The sequence below is a fragment of the Misgurnus anguillicaudatus genome, chromosome 22 (assembly GCF_027580225.2).
Source record: "Misgurnus anguillicaudatus chromosome 22, ASM2758022v2, whole genome shotgun sequence".
NCBI classification, from domain to species: Eukaryota; Metazoa; Chordata; class Actinopteri; order Cypriniformes; family Cobitidae; genus Misgurnus; species Misgurnus anguillicaudatus.
The window spans coordinates 49,193,871-49,214,009 of record NC_073358.2 but is presented as its reverse complement, the minus strand read 5'-3'; the positions used below and the strand labels follow the sequence as shown (position 1 = coordinate 49,214,009).

The 20,139-nt window shown below is 34.0% G+C and overlaps 2 protein-coding genes and 2 long non-coding RNA genes across 5 annotated transcripts; 1 reads left to right on the top strand and 3 right to left on the bottom strand.

The window, feature by feature from the left end:
* Positions 1-190: 190 nt before the first annotated feature.
* LOC141358790 (uncharacterized) lies at positions 191-7,872 on the bottom strand. Its single transcript, XR_012365210.1, has 5 exons — positions 7,858-7,872; positions 1,644-1,807; positions 1,383-1,437; positions 850-948; positions 191-422 (listed from the first exon to the last, which is right to left on the bottom strand). It is a non-coding gene; the product is annotated as an uncharacterized lncRNA (long non-coding RNA).
* Positions 7,873-8,816: 944 nt separating this feature from the next.
* Positions 8,817-11,329, bottom strand: kcnv2b (potassium channel, subfamily V, member 2b). The gene is made up of 2 exons (XM_073860879.1): positions 9,712-11,329; positions 8,817-9,630 (listed from the first exon to the last, which is right to left on the bottom strand). The coding sequence occupies exons 1-2, from the start codon at positions 11,020-11,022 to the stop codon at positions 9,370-9,372; spliced, it is 1,572 nt and encodes a 523-aa protein (XP_073716980.1). The 5' UTR covers positions 11,023-11,329; the 3' UTR covers positions 8,817-9,369.
* A 2,138-nt stretch (positions 11,330-13,467) lies between these two features.
* Positions 13,468-17,050, top strand: rchy1 (ring finger and CHY zinc finger domain containing 1). 2 transcript variants are annotated; one of them, XM_073860619.1, is made up of 8 exons: positions 13,468-13,600; positions 14,088-14,207; positions 14,734-14,849; positions 14,982-15,060; positions 15,147-15,250; positions 15,425-15,454; positions 15,570-15,694; positions 16,615-17,050. In XM_073860619.1, exons 1-8 carry the CDS (start codon positions 13,547-13,549, stop codon positions 16,788-16,790), a joined length of 804 nt encoding a protein of 267 aa, XP_073716720.1. In that variant the 5' UTR covers positions 13,468-13,546; the 3' UTR covers positions 16,791-17,050. The 2 variants fall into 2 exon arrangements, with proteins under 2 accessions (XP_073716720.1, XP_073716721.1); XM_073860620.1 differs by lacking the exon at positions 13,468-13,600 and having other exon boundaries at positions 14,709-14,849.
* Positions 17,046-18,864, bottom strand: LOC141358839 (uncharacterized). Its single transcript, XR_012365309.1, has 3 exons — positions 18,747-18,864; positions 18,587-18,665; positions 17,046-17,931 (listed from the first exon to the last, which is right to left on the bottom strand). It is a non-coding gene; the product is annotated as an uncharacterized lncRNA (long non-coding RNA).
* Between the last annotated feature and the right edge of the window lie 1,275 nt (positions 18,865-20,139).

The window sequence follows — 20,139 nt, the reverse complement described above, 5'->3', positions numbered from 1 at the left end:
AAAATTATTGAGGTTTGCAACAACATGAAAGTGAGTAAATTTTTTTGTGAACTATTGCTTTAATAAATATTTGTATGGATTTTAAATTCGCTTTTGTCTGTGTTTTAAATCACATTTCGTTTATTGCAGTCATATTTTTGTAACTATGTAAGTGACTAACTAGCATCAGACAGAAAGAACACACACAACATCATATTCACATATTTGCATGTATTGAAGTGAATATTTTACAAAACCAGAAATTTGTATGGTATGATCGATTAGCTGAAAAGGGTGTGAGGTGTGAAAAATTCATCATGAAACCAAAACAGCAGATTACAAATGTCACACTTCATCCAGACAGATAAAAAGGAAGATCTTCACGATGGAAACAAAACGGGCTTCTTTACGGACAGCTCATTTAAGGATTGTGTCCTCATTGGCTGGAAGGTAAAAAGAAATTCACAGATCAATTTACCTATTAATCATAAGGTGAATCAGAAGAAAGTTACTCTTTAAAAGGTGCAGTCTTTTTTTTCTAAGATAAAAATGATCTTATACACCTGCAGCATCACGCCAGAGCTGAATTTTTTTTGCTTATACCCCATTCACAGGCATATTCGTCACCCGTGATTTCTTTATTTTACAAATGGAAACATCCAATAAGATGCAGAGCTAAGTTATATTAAGGCGGTCATGTATATAAGTCCCCAATAGGTGAGATCTGCCCCATGTTGAATAAAACTGCTCATGTGTAAGTGAATTTAAAATTATAAAAAAAGTTGAAAATTTAAAAATTTAGGTTAGGAAAAAATACTGACGGCTGTAAATGATTCAATATAAAGTTCAACCATTGAGGAGACAACATACCTTCAGCAAGCTGTTTAGCAATACGCTCCTTCTCTTCTCTGACCTTCTTCTCCTCTTCTTCAACTATCCTTTCCTGCTCTGCGATTGGTTTCAGGTTGTCTGAAGGTAAAGAGACTTGTTATATAAAACACATTCAACAGAAAATTCATTTAAATGAAAATGAGATTGTGTTTAGTTGAATAAGACTGAAATACAAATGGTTATACTAAACGTAACCAAATAACTTTAAAAAATGTTGCATTTTGAGGTCAAATGTATGAAAACAAGTTGTTTATTATATAACAACATTTAACAAATGTGTGTACGAGCAGGTAAAAATCACAACATACTACACACATGCGCGTGCCCTCTCCTAACAACAGCGTGTATGAGTGACTTTGGCCGCATCTTTAACTACAACTTAGTGTCCTTAGTGTAATTCAGCAGTTTTAAAGAATAAGATTTACTTTATTTATGCCTTTAAATGACGCATATGCTAGAAATTAATCTTTGCTAAACAAAGTGATATTTCATAACCCGCCACAGTTTCCTACCATATCGTCGCTTTCCATAGAGGATCCCAACAAGAAGTGCAGACCATCTGGCTGTCTGAAAGCCAAAATAAACATAAATATGATCAGCAGTCTTGATTTAATTAACAAGGAAGCATAAATCGTGAGGTTGGTTTAGTATGCAGCCATTACAATGGCAGTCACGCGCAGCACTGACTTTCGATCAAAACACGACAGCAAAATTGAAATACCAAACACAAGTCATACATTATTAAACGTGTATATGTGAGTATTATGTCTAACCTTAATAAGCGGTGACACTTGTACTGGAGGAACCATTTTTGCTGGATTTCGAGACCGCTGTCAGTAAGCAGAGGTCAGTGACGAGCAAGAGTACAGCGTGAGGTTTATGAGCGCGCCGATGATCACAGCGCCACCTGCCGCTTCGGAGCGCAAACTACGTGTTTCTAACATGTTTGACAAAAATATCAATTTGAGTTGTTTTTTGAAAATCATGCGCTACGTTTGTAAATGAAACATTACCGACTACGCAGAAAAATCATGAAATCATAATAATTTAAGAAAGATCGATACAGCAATATTATCTATGCATCGTTATACGCATCAACAATAAACATTCTCCCCATTAGGTTAAATCCATATAGACTGTAAAAAAAATAGATAAAATCTCAGGTTTACATGAACGAAATCAGCCGGCTGGTGGCGCTTGATAGATCACGAGGTGCCCAAAGTTGGAGCTGGACTAAGAGGTGAAGGTGGACCAAGCTCCACCCATTTTGCGTAGGTAAAATAAAATAAGAAATAAAAAGTAAAACATCAATAAATTACAGCATGTAGTATTTCAGAACAAATATTTTAATTTATTTATTTTATTACCATATTATTTAACACAGTGCTTTCCAATCTGTGGGCCGTGTCCCCCAGTGGGCCGTCACGGTACTGCATGGGGGCCTTGGCTAGGCCAAATCAAAATATTAAAATAGTTAAAATATTCTATTTGTTCTAATGTCTATTACATAAACATAAAACATATAAAAAAAATTCCCCATTATAGTAAGGTGAGATACATACGGAGTAATACGGAGCTTCTGATGGGACATTGGCAAAAAAAAAAGATTTTTGCTTGCTCACAAGGACATTTAATGAGTTTGGCTGTGGATGCTTTGGAAGTTCTTCATAAAATTGTTGAGCAAAGATTAAATGATGATCAGAATTAAGACCATCTCCAGAACAGTGAGCAATGTTTGTGTTGTTTTTGAGTTCCATGTATTTTAAGAGTTTGACTTCTTGCTTATTTTAAGCGTTATGTTAAATTGTTAGTCATTACCTGCATTAGCAGTTTTGAAATGTTGATGATTATTTTAGCATTGAAAGTGTTATAAACTGACAATAAAGTATTTTGATATATTGAACCTTTACAGTTTTGTGATGTTATAGATGAATGAACTGTTGAATATTTATGCTGAAAACTGACATTTACTGAACTGAAATTATGTTGCTTTTGTCGATTTTCAATTTTAAACAAATATATTATTTAAGTAAATTACAATTAAGCATTAAAAGTATAATTATTATTACATAATAAGGTCCAGTCCAGTACCCATTAAAAACCCATACTGGGCCCTGGTAAATAATGTGGACTTCATTAGGTGGGGCCAATATGGGTCCCATGTGTGTTGCCCAGTTGGGCCCCACGTAAGCCCCACTCAGTTTTTATATCAAATTCATGTGGGCAACCCATGTGGGGTCATAGTGGAACCCATGGACAAACCCATATAGGGCCTACATAGGAAGCCCATTTGGGGCCCACCTTGCAATGTTGGCTAGGTTGTCCAAACGAGATTTTTGAAAAGTTCATTTTGGAACCAACTCTTCAATTATGCGAGAGCATAAGTATGTACATTTGTTATAAAAACAATATTAAACACTGAGAAATATATTAATGGTTAGTTAATTAATTTCAGTTTCTTTAATTCTTGTTTTGTTTTATTTTATGTATTTTTTTAGCCCCCAGGTTGAGAAACACTGAGCTACATGGGCTAGAATGACATTTTTATTCTTTAAATCATTCAGGGCACAAGAATTGAATGGTTAAGGATAATAAAAAATTACTAAGTCTGATCTGTAAAGATTCATGTAAAATTTGTGTGTAAAATCTGGAGACATTAGTGTTGTAGTACCCGAGATTGGTCTAGGTCTTAAGACCGGTCTTGAGACCACTTTTTAAAGGTCTTGGTCTCGTCTCAGACAAAGAGGACTCAGAATTTTATTTCAGAACCAGTCAAGACCACAACTGATGCATATCACAAAATTATTTTTTATCATTAATTATTAAATAATTATTATAGTTTACTGTTTTTTACTGTGCCAACTTATTATTATTATTATTTTATCAACTTCTCTCATGGCACACACACACACACACACACACACACACACACACACACACACACACACACACATTCTGGTTTCCATGTTTTGTGGGTACATAGACGTAATGCATTTTATACTGTTATCATGTTTATGGGTTACACTTATAATAAGGGTCCATAGATCATAATGAACAAACACATACATTTATTTTTATTAAACATGAATTCATCTAAACTAATAAAGAGTCATTAAGTAAAAGATATGTTGAGTCATGCTGTAGTTAATGATGACTCATTTTTTAAATCAGCATTAGTTCCTATTTAAGTAAGAATTAATTTAGATATTAGTTCATCATGATTCACTGACCCCTAAACTGTTACCTGTTTAGGTTTTACACCAGACTGACACATGAGCTAAAACATATTTCTAGACAAAACCAGGAGCTTTAAGCATGGATCAGTCATAATGGCTGTAAATAAAGAAAAAATCTGGGATTGATTGTCTTCTAGTCTTTCAAAAAGCACAAATAAAAATCAAACTCTGCAGAGCTACAAATATAAAGACACCGGCAACTTATATTTAACATTTCAGTGGAGTATATTAACAACCAATTCAAATGTGGTATCACATTAGTGATTATTGACTTATAAAATTATAATTCAGTGTGGCATCTATGGATGTCCATAAAGTCAACAAACATCACACAAGAAAGGATAATTTGAGTCAATTCAATTTTATTTGCTTTTCACAATTGTTTAATTAAATAGCAAAGTACAGCGGCTCAGATTAAATCGTACTAGTGAGCGGATTATTAATGTAACCTATATAGAATAAATTTAGCTAATGTCAGCTGTCTCTCAACGGGTGGAAAAAACTCCTAGGAGAAAAACCCTGTGGGGAAAAATTCAGAGGGAGAAAAAACCTTGAGAGAGAGCCAGACATAACTAATCCTATATAAAATATACTATATATTAAATACTATATTATAAAAGTGTAAATTATTATTTTTGTAATTATAAGTTAAAGTAAGCGGTTTCCTATCGAACCTAAAATATTTTTGAAAAAACCCCCAATCCTTTATTTATATACTTAAATCACATTCGTGTTTACGGTGTTTACCGTTAAATACTTTGAAGATTATATTAAAAAAATCTAGGGCCTGCACTGCTTCCGACCATCCTACCTTACCGTGCACACCCTACTTTTAACTCTTAGTGAGACCCTGGGGTGAACTGCAGCCCCCTGCCCGCCCGTCCTTTATCAACAGGGCACTATTCTAGATTCTGTCTAAAACCTATGATCTAAAACAGTGGTTCCCAAACTTTTTCAGCGTGCGGCCCCCCTTGTGTATGGTGCATTCCTTTGCGGCCCCCCAAAGAAAATTTGTGACAAAAAACTGTTCTAAAACTCAACATTTTAATAAAAAAACACATTAAATTATACAAAAAAGTAGTGCTTTTGGTTAGTAGCCTTATTTTTTTTTAGGTTTAATTACACAGAATTCATGATAAATTAATGTATTTCATAAAATGTCATAAAACTGGGGCCCCCCTGGCAGTGTCGGAGCCAGAGGGGTGTCCAGGGTGGCACTGGACACCCTTGACATGTCACTGGCCACCCCGTGTGCCACCCCAAATTTAATGCGCTACTTTCACTTTCACTTAATCTATGCGCTACTTTCACTTAATCTAAGCTATGTTTATTTTCGACGTGCGGCGGCGCAGCACATTGTTAAAAACAAACATTATGAATATTAACCGTCCCTGCGGTCGCGGGGTCTTTATTTTTCAATCACTGCGCAAAGAGACTTGGATTACTCTGCTGATTTTTGACATAAAGATATGATTTATACATCATTTAAAACGTTCAAGTGTCATTTTTTTGTGTGTCTATAAAACTGAATGTTGTGTTTTTCACAAAATTAAGAAAATATACATAATGCGCGTTCTGTTATCTCTCCATCAGTGACGTCTTTTCAAAAACGCGTCAGAAAAATGACTGTAACTTAACGAATACTTTTCATACCATCAGAAGATAAATGTCATGTCTACTTAATGCTTGGAATCTTTAAAATGATGTAAGTGAAGTCGTACATTTTGCTAATACTACATGATTTATTTTCACCGTATATGCTGGAAGTGTGGTAATTGTCTTGTGGACTGAATAAAGTCTAAGATTGCCATTCTTTTTACAACAAAACCCAGCACCATGTTTTCATTCTTGACGTGATCTTTATAGACGGGTTGGCGGGGTTGCACGGCGACGTCACTAACTGGTTGCGCGCGCAACCGAGAGGCAGAAAGAAGAGACGTGCATTGTGTTGTATGCTAGTAGCGGTGTCTGTAAGTCAAAATGTCAAGGAATTGTTGCGTGGAAAATAGTACCAACAGAGTCAGTGCTGGGTGCCTGACGTTAACATACCAGTAGATGCGACTATTACGTTACTAGCATTATAATTATCACATTATAATTCATACATGTATCACAGTAAAACTGCAATAAAGATAAAAAATAAAGACAGAAAAACAGATCCAACTAAAATCAAGTCTTATTTATATACAAACAATAAAGAACGCTTCAATAATTAAGGTTGTTGCAGTAGCAGATCAGCTCACCAATCGGGCTTTCTGCCCCCTGGATGCGCGCGCACCCTGCAATGTTTGTAAACTTGCAACCCCTCTATAGGCAACTGTATGATTGTTAATTCAACTGGATTGCCACATTGAACTTGAAAGCGCGACGCGCATATCCGATAGTGCGCGTGCACAGCCAGAGCATAAACGACTTCATATTCGCGTCTTTTTGGCTTAAACAGACAAATGCTCATATGTCAAAATAGCTGTCTTGGTGATTTTCATACTAAACATTTGGTTACTGTACGTCTTAAACGAATAAACATTTTATTGCATTCGGTCTTAGCCTAACCTGTTGAAGTCTATCTGTCATTAAAGTTAATTAAATATCAAAAGAAAAAAGAAAACTTTTGCATCTTTTGTATCTTCGTAAATAAAGATTAATCGAAACATCCTTTGTGTTGAGCTCTGCTATTTGAAGAAAGTTTAAGGTTTATCATGGAGTTTAGATTTCCTGATATTTTGCTTCATTAAAGGGATAGTTCACAAAATGAAAATTCTGTCATCATTTTTACATCCTTATGTTGTTCTAAACCTGTACGAATTTCTTTTTTCTTATGAACACAAAAGAAGATATTTTGATAAATGATGGTATTCACACAGCTGTTAACCATTGACTTCCATAGTAGGAATAAAAACAACATAATGGGATTTAATGGATATACCATTAATTGTGTGCTTATCATCATTTATCAAAATATCTTCTTTTGTGTTTATTAAAATAAAATTCAGGTTTAGAACAACATAAGGGTGAGTAAATGATGACAGAATTTTCATTTTTGGGCGAATCCCTTTAACAGACAGTAAATCAGATGTAAGAAATACAGTAGAAAGATTTAAAATTCACCCTTATTATGTTATATCTAATGCGATCAAAAGATTAATTTATGCTTTCTTGATACATGGTTACATGTAATTTTCTTTTATGGACTATGGACCGCCTAAAGTAGCTTTGGCCACCCCCTGGCCACCCCATTAAAAAAATTCTAGTTCCGCCACTGCCCCCTGGCACCATCTCGCGGCCCCCCGGGGGGCCCCGGCCCCCAGTTTGAAAACCACCGGTCTAAAACACAATAAACTATGGACAGACAGCCGCTTGTCCCGCCGAGGGTTCTGCACCTGAGTTAAGAAAAAAAAATCAAAGAATCTAAGAGCAAACACCAAACACAACGGTGCCAAATCTCAATCAGGATGGGGATGTTTTAAAAATGTTTTAGTAATGTAACTTACAAATCGCTGCCTGGTCATTTTAAAATCGTGTTATTGTTTTATACAATAGCTCGTAACATTACCTTGTATTAGCATCTAACATTAAGTTTAATCTTTAAATATTAAATAAAACAATACTTAAATATATAATGTTAAATATAGAACAACATGTAACACCAGTATTTCTTCGACGAGTTAACAATGTTTTCTAACCGCTTTATCTTTGAGTATTTAAACCTGGGGTGTTTCAGAAGTTAGTTTGCCAACCGGTTGATACTTACCTCAGTCAGAATGACTCGATTCGGGGAACGCTGCGCTTTATATACCCTCAGAACGCCGACGCTCTTCTTTAAGACGTCATAAAAAGAACGTTCCATGGAAACCATGGAAACACATCTGTGTCACAGTTCACTGATCTGGTCACGTTAAAAAAGCATGTGTTTCACGTGACTGTATGTAAACACGTTTTAATATTATGTAGAAATTATGTAGTGTTATGGATTTAAATATATTTGTAAAGAATGTTTACATCAACTTTCAACAGAAACAGAATATACAAATATTTCTCATAATTTTTAAAAATATATCTTAGTTCTCATAATTCACATGAGGTTTTTAAAAACTGGTTAATAAATGTTGATCATTTTGTGCAAAGAGACAATTTGATTTATTAAAAATATATGGGATGGGCGGTCGTGGAGCTTTTGCTATGTTTTTGGTAACGTTACCAAAAGTTTGGGAAGCTCTGCTTTACTTGCTCTGTTCAGAAAAACTCTATATCTGTACCTGAATTTATACTAATGTACGTTATTAATTTTCTGTTAATCGCTCCCTTTTTATCTGCATCAGTTTGTATTTTATTTTTTCCCACTTATGTTTCTCTACATTATATTATAACATTTATATATTTATAAAGTGTTGATTGTTATTTTTTGGAGATGGACTTAGATATATCCTGTACAGCACTTTGTTCAACCAAGGTTGTTTTAAATGTACTTTATAAATAAATTAAACTTGAAACTATATACACCAAGGGTCTTTAACGGGCGCAGAAGTTCAGGTCAAATGTTTCATTGCCCATTACAATGTATGCAAAGATATAAGATTAAGATGCAGTGTATATAGTAAATATAATGTACAACGACAATACTTTAATCAGTGTGCCGTCTTAGCATCATAACAAAGTATGTACATGCTTTAATATGGTACTTAACTAATTGCCGAACAGTGTCATGTAAGGTCTTAAAGATATTACAAAAACAAAGAAACATAATATCATTACAGTGAAGACAAATTAAAAAATTTCCATTGCTACGCAGTAAAAAATGTTGTAGGCTAATGCTGCATGCAAGTTTAATCAAATTGGTTAAGCAAGTCAATTGAACCTACTATTTTAAGTTTTCGACTAGTGATGAGTTGACCTAACTAAAACATGTTAAAATTATTTACTTTATCAAAATATTGATATGACAATTGTGCTTATGATAAAGCTCCAGTGTTCTTTGGAAGCACAACAACAAACTGGCGCTGGTCTATTTTTAATTCAGACTATTTGAACAGCCAAATTAGATTAATCTGCTTTTTCGGTTATCAGTTAGGTCAAGTGCAAGAGGCTAGTTAAGGTCAGTTGTAAGGATAATTCAGTGTCAATGTAATGTGGTTCTGTAACCAACCAAAAGAAATTCATGAAAATAATGAATTACAGTGGCTCAAAATAAAAACATTTTGGCACTGCTGTTCAAGAGGCATTTTAGATATTGATGGAAACAAATATTCATAAATTTCATTATTGACTATGAAACGGTTTCAATCCAGCCACAGTCTTGGAGTTTCTTCTTGGCTCTCTGTAAAAAGTTAACCTTCTCTCTATTCTTGATGTTGGATGAGTATTCGTGAGATTTCAATGTGGCGTAATAATCTGAAAACTTGTTAAAGAGAATAGAAATCGGAAGTCCGTTCAAAATAATCCCGAAGGAAATGCATCCAAAGGCAAATATTCGTCCCAGAAGGGTCTCGGGATACATGTCACCATAGCCTACTGTAGAGATGCTAACCTGAAAAAATGAGATATTGTACATCAGACATAAACAAACAAATGACATCATACTTGGAAAAAAAATTAATATTTTACTCACAGATGCCCACCACCAAGCAATTGGAATACTAGTGAACTTGGTCCGAGGAGCATCATGCTCAACACTGTAAACCATGGCAGAAAATGTGAAGATTCCCATGGCGATGAAGAGGAAAAGACATCCCACCTGTTGATAGCACTTCCTCAACGTGAACCCAAATGCTCTCATGCCGGTGGAGTGACGGGCCAGTTTCAGTATTCGGAAAATACGCATGAGTCGCATGATTCGTAGCACTTGTCCCACTTTGCTAACCTGTCCTATAGTCTCTATATCAGGGTTTTGTTTACCAGAACTTCTCGTCTCAAAACTCTCGGTCACAATCTGCAGTATCTGCGGTAGGATGGCTATCAGGTCAAACGCGTTCAGCACGCTCTTTGCGAAACGCCTGAGGTCAGGGGTTGACACTAGACGTAGAAGATACTCAATGGTGAAGAAAGTTATGCAGAAAGTTTCTACCAATTCTGCATATGACTTTCCACTAAACTGGTTAATAGATGTCATGTTCTCCATTTCATCTACTGTATTCAAAGTCATGGTGACCAGCGATACCATTACAAACACACTAGAGGCCACTGACATGATTTTAGCTGGTACAGAGGAGAAAGGGTTCTCCATTAGGTTCCAAAGCGCCTTTCGTTTGTTTCCAAAATACATTCCCTCAAACATTTCCTCATTTTCTTCGGTTTCCACTTCTGCTTCGAGTTCCTTTTGAACTTTGAGCTGTTCTCGCAACTCGTCGTGTTTCTCCTCCAGCAAGATCCGGCAGCACCGCTGCGTGTACTTGATCCGGACGCCCCAATAATTGATCTCCTCCAGAAAGTTTCTGGGACAAACCTCTTCTTTGATCCACAGCACCCCAGTCCTGTAGAAGTTGAAGATGCTGTTGAACACATCTGGGTCTCGATCGAAGAAATATTCGTTGTCCTTCACGACGTAGTCATCACAGAGGTCCAACTTAACGTTGAGGTCCGTGGACGTGGCCAAACGGCCGATTCTGCTCTGTGGGTACCTTGCTGCCATTTTGTAAGTGATGCGATAGGACTTTCCTCCAACGTTGAGGTTGAGCGTACAGTTCCTGCTGGGGCTGGGTGATGTAAACCATGATGAAGGATCTGAATGTTTCACAACCTCCTCGCCGTCGTCGTCGGCGAAGATGTCGTAAATGTCCTTTTGTAGTTCAGTGAAAGAGCTCCACTGTTTGAGCAATTGCTCTTTGGCAAATGGGATAAAATCATCCGTTGAATCGGAGGTTGCTAGTTTACAGTTGGAAAAGAGACTCCGTCTCCTGTCTTTTTGGTAGCTGAATGTCATGTCGGCCCTCGGCTATGCTCCTCTAACTGTACCATGGTCTGTGCCTGTAAATGTCAATGTGGTTTACTGTAAATCTACCCTATTAAGATATAAAGAGGCAGGACAAGAGCCAATCCATTGGTCAGATGTCGTCTATAAGGAGTTAAGAGTTCACTAGGCAACCTAATTGCTATTATCCTTTAATCTTTTGCTTACTTGAAATCTGCTTTGCTAAAATGTCAAGTGAGAATTTTAATGCTAAAATGTGTTTACATTAAATAAATAAAACCCAAGACATATAACACCCTTAAACGTATCAAGAACAAGTCGGGTCACCTAGGGCAGTGTTCCCCAACCTTTTTTCTGTCACGGCACAGTTGTAATAAGTAAAAAAAATCATACGGCACACCACTATACCAAAAAGCATTAAAAGAAATGCACAAACCTCTATTGCAATGCTTAAATGACTTGTTAAACTGGAATATTTTACTGTATTTAATGTAGAACTCACATTCAATGCAAGTACACTTGTTTTGATGAACACAAAGATTATATCCTGGCTGGAATTGATGACATTGACATACGCAGTTGTGATTTTTAATTTTTCCACGGCACACCAAACAAGCTGTCACGGCACACTAGTGTGCCACGGCACAGTGGTTGGGAAACACTGACCTAGGGTAACCGGGTCTTTGGGACCAACAAGTTAAATTAATGGGTTAATTTACACATTAATGTGTTAATGTTTTACATATTGTTTATGTTTATGCAATTTAACGCATTATGTGTGATTTTGTGTTGATTTTATGTTAAAATAAATGAAAGGGACAACACAAGTTTGAACAAAATGTGTTGTTCCAGCCTAATAACACAGAGTAACACGTTTATTACTTCATCTTAAAAGAAATGCAGCATGAAGTTAAAACAACTTGGTTTGACTTGTGAATAGTCGACATACTTATAAAAAATAAATGTCATGTATACTGACTATATACATTATACAAGTGTATATCATCTTATTTTCTTATCATGTTTATTAATCAGGTTTAAATCTTTAAAAGATTAGGCAATTATTTGAGTAAAGACAGGACAGGGCAGGTTTATAATCTTGGATAGGTGCTTCCAGACACCATCTGTCAGTCTGAATGGTATATTTGCAGTTAATTAAACAAAGCATGTATAAAAAAACAAAAACAAATCTATTATACAACACAAAAATTACTATTAGTGGAGACTGACGGACATAATGTTTTAGTGTAATTTCTTAAGTTAATGATTTAATAATTCCTGCTAAGAAAAAACAAATAATAATGGTTGCATTGACAATATGAATTATCAATAAAACCATTACAGAATTCTTTTTGTTGTGTGTTTTTGTTCTTAATCCAGTATGATTCCCATCCACCAGATCACATGCCACCTAGAGACCCACAGAGACCATTATCTTTTCCATGAAAACCAATTTAATTACCATTTTGACCATTTAATCCATTACAATTTCTGTGATGGTTTATAATGTTTTTTTTTTCAGACCAGTTGTGAGGAAATATTGAATAAATAACCAACTGTTGCAACAACTTTCTATATAGATGAATAAATGAATATAAGTTTTAAACACAGTGTCTATTACATTTTATTTAAAATTGTATAGTGGAAAATAACATTAACTTTTATCTTTTTATATTGAATACCAACATTAAATACAAAAACAACCTAACTAATTTTGCTCAATGCCACATGAACAGGACGCATAAGTCACAAAAGTTACCAGAGAACAAATAAAAATAACAAATTTATTCGTATAGTACTATTAATATCCTTTTTTTGTGTTATGTTTTCGTTGTATGTCATTGTCTTAATCTAATAAAAAATAAGTAGCCTACTTTTAGAATATTATATGTTTTCAGAGCTTTTTTGTTTTTTCTATTTCCAAAGGGGTACTGTATAATTTAAAATCATTCATAAAATGTGACAGATTTGGTTTACAAAGGGCCCATTTTGTTTTGTGTATATGGTACTTTCCTCATACAATAAATAACTGTATAATATATAGTTCATAACTTTCCAAATGATCTCTATCAAAATAAAATAACACCTCAAATACACCAATCTTTACCACACGACCCAATGTTCTAGTAATATCATTTTCCACATCTTTCCAAATAATCTTGAGAAGATACAATGATAAAACAGATGAGATGCACAATAGTTTATTTTACCTGTCCACAAAATTCACAAGCCTTTATTTTTATTTTTTATTATTATTTAGGAACAAGTGTACATGCCATGGCACTCAAATTATTTTTTTATTTATTTATTTTTTTTAAAAAAAGCAAGGCGCACAAATTTCAGAAAATAAATTACATAAATAAAAAGTAATACAGAAACAAAAGGGGGTCAATCATTTTCTAGAATGTCAAAGTCTTTTATCAGTCCATCAAATTTACAAGCCTGTTTGCTTTTCATATAATATTCAAAAGCCTTTAATCTTTAACCGTTGTCATTTCCTCTATTTTAAATAAAGTTTTACGCATTTGAATAAAACATGGCCGCCACGGCAGCTGGGTGTGAACATTATGTTCGCAACTGTTTATTAAAAGTGAGTAACTTTATTTTCATTTAATCTCTTGTGTAAATTGTATTTCACGTTAATTCATCAAATCTATATCACCAGTTTGATAATTTATTATTTGGCCGCTTGTTTACATAAAGTTATCATGCCAATGCTAAATGTGCTGTGTCTTTTTTATCCATTACATTCTTTTTTATGTTTATTTTAATAATACAATATCCACGTTTTCATTTTAGCAGACGCTTTTATCCTAAATGACTTAAACAGTACATGACACACGCAGATGCGAGAGAGAGAGACAGAGAGAGAGAGAGAGAGAGAGAGAGAGAGAGAGAGAGAAACATTTACATCTAGCATATGTGTGGTCTACTGACAATGTGTATTCATTTAATTCAAGTCGTTTGAATAAAATATCCAAATAAATGTAAATGTGTTAAATGTAAATCATTTAATTTTGTTATGTTTTTTAATATATTCAGCAGAAAGTACATTTACAGTTTGTTTCTTTCTGTAGGCGCCGTGCTGTGGGAAGTTTTATGTATGCCGACTCTGTCATGATGGTGAAGAAAATCATCAAATGGACCGATTTAAGGTCCGAGAGGTCAAATGTGCGGCGTGCCATACTATTCAAGAGGTAAATTCATATTTAAGCTTAGTTATAAACACATGTAAAGCTGCTTGCTTGACCACTGTTTGAGCATAAACAACATCTGCAAAGTTACAATGCTCAAAGTTCAATGCAAAATGAGAGATGTTTTCTTTAACAGAAATCACTTCTCTTAAACTACATTTGAACGGCTTGATGGACTAAAGTGAGCTTCTTCCTGGGTTAGTGACATCATAAACCCCAAATTTACAAAGACCCTGCCCGGGGTTTTATATTTGGTCCGCGACTGATGACGTTACACAAGTATTTCAAGTACTACTAAGGAGAATATGTAAAAAATATACCTAAGTTCTGTTTGTCTCTCATTTACTGTAATTACATTTGTGTTACATCAGCCTCATATCAGCCAATCGGTTACATTGCTTTCTCATATCAGGATCGGCAGTTGCCACCAAAAAACCCAAATCGGTCGACCACTAAGCAAAAAACAGCAAGACAACATATAAAACCTTTCTCATCTTTGAATAGATTTTCACGTTTTTGGCTTCCTCAGGCTCAGCAGACATGTAAGGAGTGCGGTGTGAAGTTTGGGGAGTATTACTGTGACATTTGTCATCTCTTTGACAAAGACAAGAAGCAATACCACTGCCAGCCTTGTGGAATATGCAGGTTTGCATAAAATTAGCATTTATTCATTCAGACTTCATTATTGATGCCTTTATTATTCAAGAAGCACTGATGTTATAAATGCTGTTGCCATGTTACTCATTAACATCCAATTTTCTGCTCTCTCACTTTTAGAATTGGTCCAAGAGAGAAATACTTCCATTGTACGAAGTGTAATTTATGTTTAGCCACCGATCTTAAAGATAATCACAAGGTATTGAAAGTTTCATCTTCCTCTTTTAACATCCGCTTGACTCATTATTCGTATATGTAGGAAAACTCAATGCTTTTATGTTTCAGTGTGTTGAGGATGTGTCGAGGCAAAACTGCCCGGTATGTATGGATGACATCCACACATCTAGAATAGGGGCTCATGTTCTTCCATGTGGACATCTTCTACACAAGTGAGTATTTCTTTGATGATACGTATATGTTGAAAGCGTTTGCTCTGTCTGTCCAAAAATTGTAATTTTCTCACTCGAATGACAGGTGAAGTTGACATTAGCGAAATGTACCTTTAAGGTATAAAGACTATATAATTTTATGTAAAACAATACTTTATTCTTTCGTATTTTCAGAACATGCTTTGAAGACATGTGGAAAACTGGGTAAGGGACAACCTTTATATAACTGTTTATATAAATGTTACTGTGGGGTGAATTTATGCCTATGTCTGGTCACATTCATACTGTAGACTCTTATATGTACGGTTCTGTTTTGCAGTGCTTATCGTTGTCCACTGTGTATGCAGTCAGCATTAGACATGAAGATGTTTTGGGAAGAGAGAGATAAAGAGATCGCCCAGTCACCCATGCCTACAGAATACCAGGATGCTACGGTCAAGATAAATATATATGGGTCAGTGACAAAAACGGTTTTGCAAGATGAGAAATTTAAAAAAATTGTTATTAAAGCACGCATCAGGTATATTTCAATGCAAAAGTGTATTTATGTTGATTTTATGCAATAAAAAATTACATTTGGACCATTTTTATGAAATTTAAAACTGAATGGACCTGAAAATGTCAAATGGTGTAACCGCCAATTACGCCAAAGAATGAGAAATTTAAATATTTTATCCACCTTGATGGCATGTAAGCTTAATCATAAAAAATAATTTAAAAATATCATTTGATTAGTTATTTCTAAATGTAAATTTTAATGTGTTTTTGTAATATTTGTCCTGACATATGCTGAAAACATTTCTAAAGTTTTCTAAATAATCTTTAAACATTTATCTAAAAAAAAATCATATTACACTAAACGAAAAAATTATATTTCATTCCACATTTTTTATGAATATATTTAAATTTAAAAAAATACTAGTTACACCAATTGACACAGAGCGGTTACACCACGTTGACATTTTTGCAATTATCCCCCAAATATTCTTTCAAAATGAAATAAAACCAGAATTTCTTTTAGACTTGGTTCTCAAAAAAATATTCTTTCAAACTGAAATAAAACCAGAATTTCTTTTAGACTTGGTTCTCAAAAATCGGCAACGGCAAGTAATCTGCAAATTTATTTAGACATTTTAACCCTTTTACATTTAATTGAACCATACAGACACAAAATAAGTCTGGGTATATTGGATAGATTGGCTAATAAATTGCCATTTATAGGGTGAATCTCATGATATCTATTGAAACACATTCAGGCCATATTTCACCTTAAAAACAACTAAATAATGTATTACAGAACATGCTATTTCATAGCAAAATGACTTTGGATTAAGCTCTGTATGTGTGTTTGTGATTGCAGATAATATGCAATGACTGTCAGGCTCATTGTATCGTCTCTTTCCACGTGTTGGGGATGAAATGCAGTAAATGTGGATCTTATAACACGGCACAGGACGGCGGGCTGATCATACAGGCAGGTGCAGGACTGCCAGAAGAACAGCCAAATGACAATGAACCCGAAACGGAGGCACTCGACTGATGCTTAGATTGAGAAATGAGCCAAACATCGACATGTACACCATAATCTCTCAATTTTTTTCACTGCTTCATTAAAGTGGTTGGACTTAAATGTTAATCTTTCCCTGATCCTACTACAGTCAGCTATGTAATAATTTCCCATCAAATTCAATGAAAGCACTCATTTGGAAACTCATGGCATCATGCTAGATTTTCAGATCACTAAATCTGATTGTTCACAACCATGGAAAAAATGAAATAAAATAACACTTCATCGTTAAATGAGTTAGAAGTTTTATTTGTCTGTTTAATATTAAGCAGAAGTTAAATATAACATCAAGTTGATTTTCAGGCAGACATGTAAAAAACAATTCCTGCTTCTCACACAATAGATAAAATCATCGTTCATATTCAACATTGTTAATTATTCAACACATAATTTGAACTCATTCATGTAAAGCACACTTGGAAGGGGTGAGGAATTGCATCATACGTCCACATATTTTCATTATACTGTATATTCTCATTATGTAACAGCGTTAAAAAGCATCAAACCCATTAATCGAATGCCACCTACAGTAACAGGAATAAATGTAATACAAAAGTTAGTTCATCTAAAAAAACACAAAAATAATGATAACAGCGACACACATATAGGATTATAGAAAAAGATGTAATAAAACATGCTGCAGTTCTGCTTTTAAACCTGCAGGAATGCCTTTATTGACCTTAGTTTAAGCCATTAGTAATTCTGAAAATGAGTAATATAAACAAGCTTCTAACTAAATTCTGATATTTGAATTCGGATTATACAGAAAGCGGTTAAATATTCAGTATTTGTTTGGTAGTTAAATGCTATCTCCTCTGGGTGATACAGTCGTGGCATTTAAATCGGGCTCTATTACAGTCTCAAGTTCTGGTTTAACAGATACAGCCGGTGATAGAAGAATGGGGTTTATCTTCATGTCAATCGTTTGTTCTGTGATGGTATTGTGAATGGTTTCCTGGAGGACTAATGGCAGTGAAGTTGGATTATTGACCTGCTGTAGATTCAGCTTTACGCTCCCTATAACATTGGGTTGTGCGGTGCTTCTCAGTACGGTGATCTCCTCTGAACTCGACTGACTCGTCTCTGACGATTCAGAACTGGATGACAGGCTAATCTGTTAGACAAAACATTTTAAATTAAAAGGTTTATTTATTTACATTTCATAATATATTATACAATGTGATTACAACCATTAAGTGCTTTACATGGGTATAAAAGAGGACAAATGATCCACATTCACTTGAGTCTTCTTAAATAAGTTGATAATATTTTTATCATACTGTAGCACAAACAGTAGCTGTTTTTATGTGCGATATTATAGGAGAAAAATAAAAAAACGTATGTAACATGACTAAATTGAATGTGGATTATTCATTTGAATGGATTTCTATTGATCCATACACCTACAAAATATATATAATTTGTTGAAATAATAAAGGATGAAGTTAAAAATAAACATTACACTTAATGTTACATGCAAATAACCATTAAAGTTTATAAAAAATTAAATAAGGTATACAAAAAATTATAAAGTATATATATTTTTTATTTTAGAATTTAGAAATTTTTAACTTTTTGTTATTTTAAATTTGGTATCTTTGTAAATAATTTCTGTAATAATTACCATTGTGTATGAAATGTGCTATATAGATAAAATTGAATTTATTAAACAAAATTAAACACATGATGATGTAGTTAAAGTATAGCACTAAACAGATACAGAGATAAATGCACAGGTGTCATGAAATTAGGTATAGAAAAAGTCTTACTGGATTTGAAACGGTAAAGGCCACCAACATGAATCCAAATAGTGCTGGTCCCAAAAAGTCCATCTTGTATTAAATGTCCCTGTGAGAAAGGATTTGGATAAAAAATATTAATAAAATTAAAATGTATTAAAAAATAATTAAAAGAATTAAGTACACATACTTTTAAATCCTTCCAAAAGTATAAATTGTCAAAAGCTTGGCGTATTTTTATGCTCAGTGTTTTGCAGCCCTTGACTGACAATGAACTGAAACTGAGACTTTTATATACAAGCTTATTTTCCCCACGCATGCAAATGTACATTTGTTGTCATTTCTCTGATGTATTTACGTTCGTTTAATTTCATATTTGGTTAGCCAAACTTAAATCTTACGGAAATCCACTGAAATATTTACTTAAACCAAAACACATCCAAGTAAACATGTTTTGTTTTATGTAACTAACAAGGTCTCATCTTAAAAAAAGATTTTGTTCTGGGTGTGTTCAGCCACTATTCATCTAAAACCCCCAAAAGCCACAGACATACATCACGTCAAAACAGAAACATCACCAAAAACATATATAGCTATAGTATATCAAAAAACACATTTCATCCCATTTATTTTTAGACTTGCAACAGCCAAATTAAATCATTGTGTTAAATTCAATTGTAGTCTTTATGTTGAGGTATTTCAGCATTTAAACTCGCTTCATAAACAACAATAATTTTGTTCAAACCATCATTCAGGCAGGCCAGAATTAAACATTTATATTTCAAAATTTGGTCAATCACAAGATCAGTATTTCTTTATCCTTACATTTAATATATGGCTGCAAGTGAAAACCAGAGAAATACTGTTTATATCTCATACACGTTATTACTGTGTGTACTAAAATGTAATTTATAGGAAAGGAAAAAATAAGGTTGTCTGTGGTTTCAATTGTTGTGGTTTTATAGATGAGTGCAGCTCTGTAAGAAACATGGTTTTGGAGACATGACTTAACTCCTGAAAAAGGTTTAAAAAGGAGACTATTTGTACCTGCTGTGTTGATTGCATCTTAAAAGAGTTTACATCATTTGAATCACAATAACCTCAGCTTTTCAAAGATGTGTGACACGTTTAGGTTTTTGTTTTTAATTTGTTTATGTCATGCAGTTTTCTGTCAAATAATGCGCTTTCCCGGACAGGGATTAGTCCTAGATTAAAATAAATGTAAGAGCTAATCAAACTGAAAACAACTTGCACTGACAAATCTTAAAAAACATCAATGCCCACTGTTTTTCCTCAAAATGCACAAGTAATGTTTTTACTTTTAACCAGATTTTTTTCCCAATTGGTTTGTTCCGAACAGAAACATATTTTAACATTTCCGCTTCAACCCTAAAATTGACGTTCCTGAACCGGTAAGAACAAAAAATAAATAAGTAAATGTATTATTTATTTAATATATAAATATTAAATACATTTATTACATTTTATAAATGTATTAAATAAATAAAGTTCCATGTCAGCTGTGGGACAAGTAGCTGATCATTACGACATTAAACTTAAATTTAAATTATTAGTCTACATAA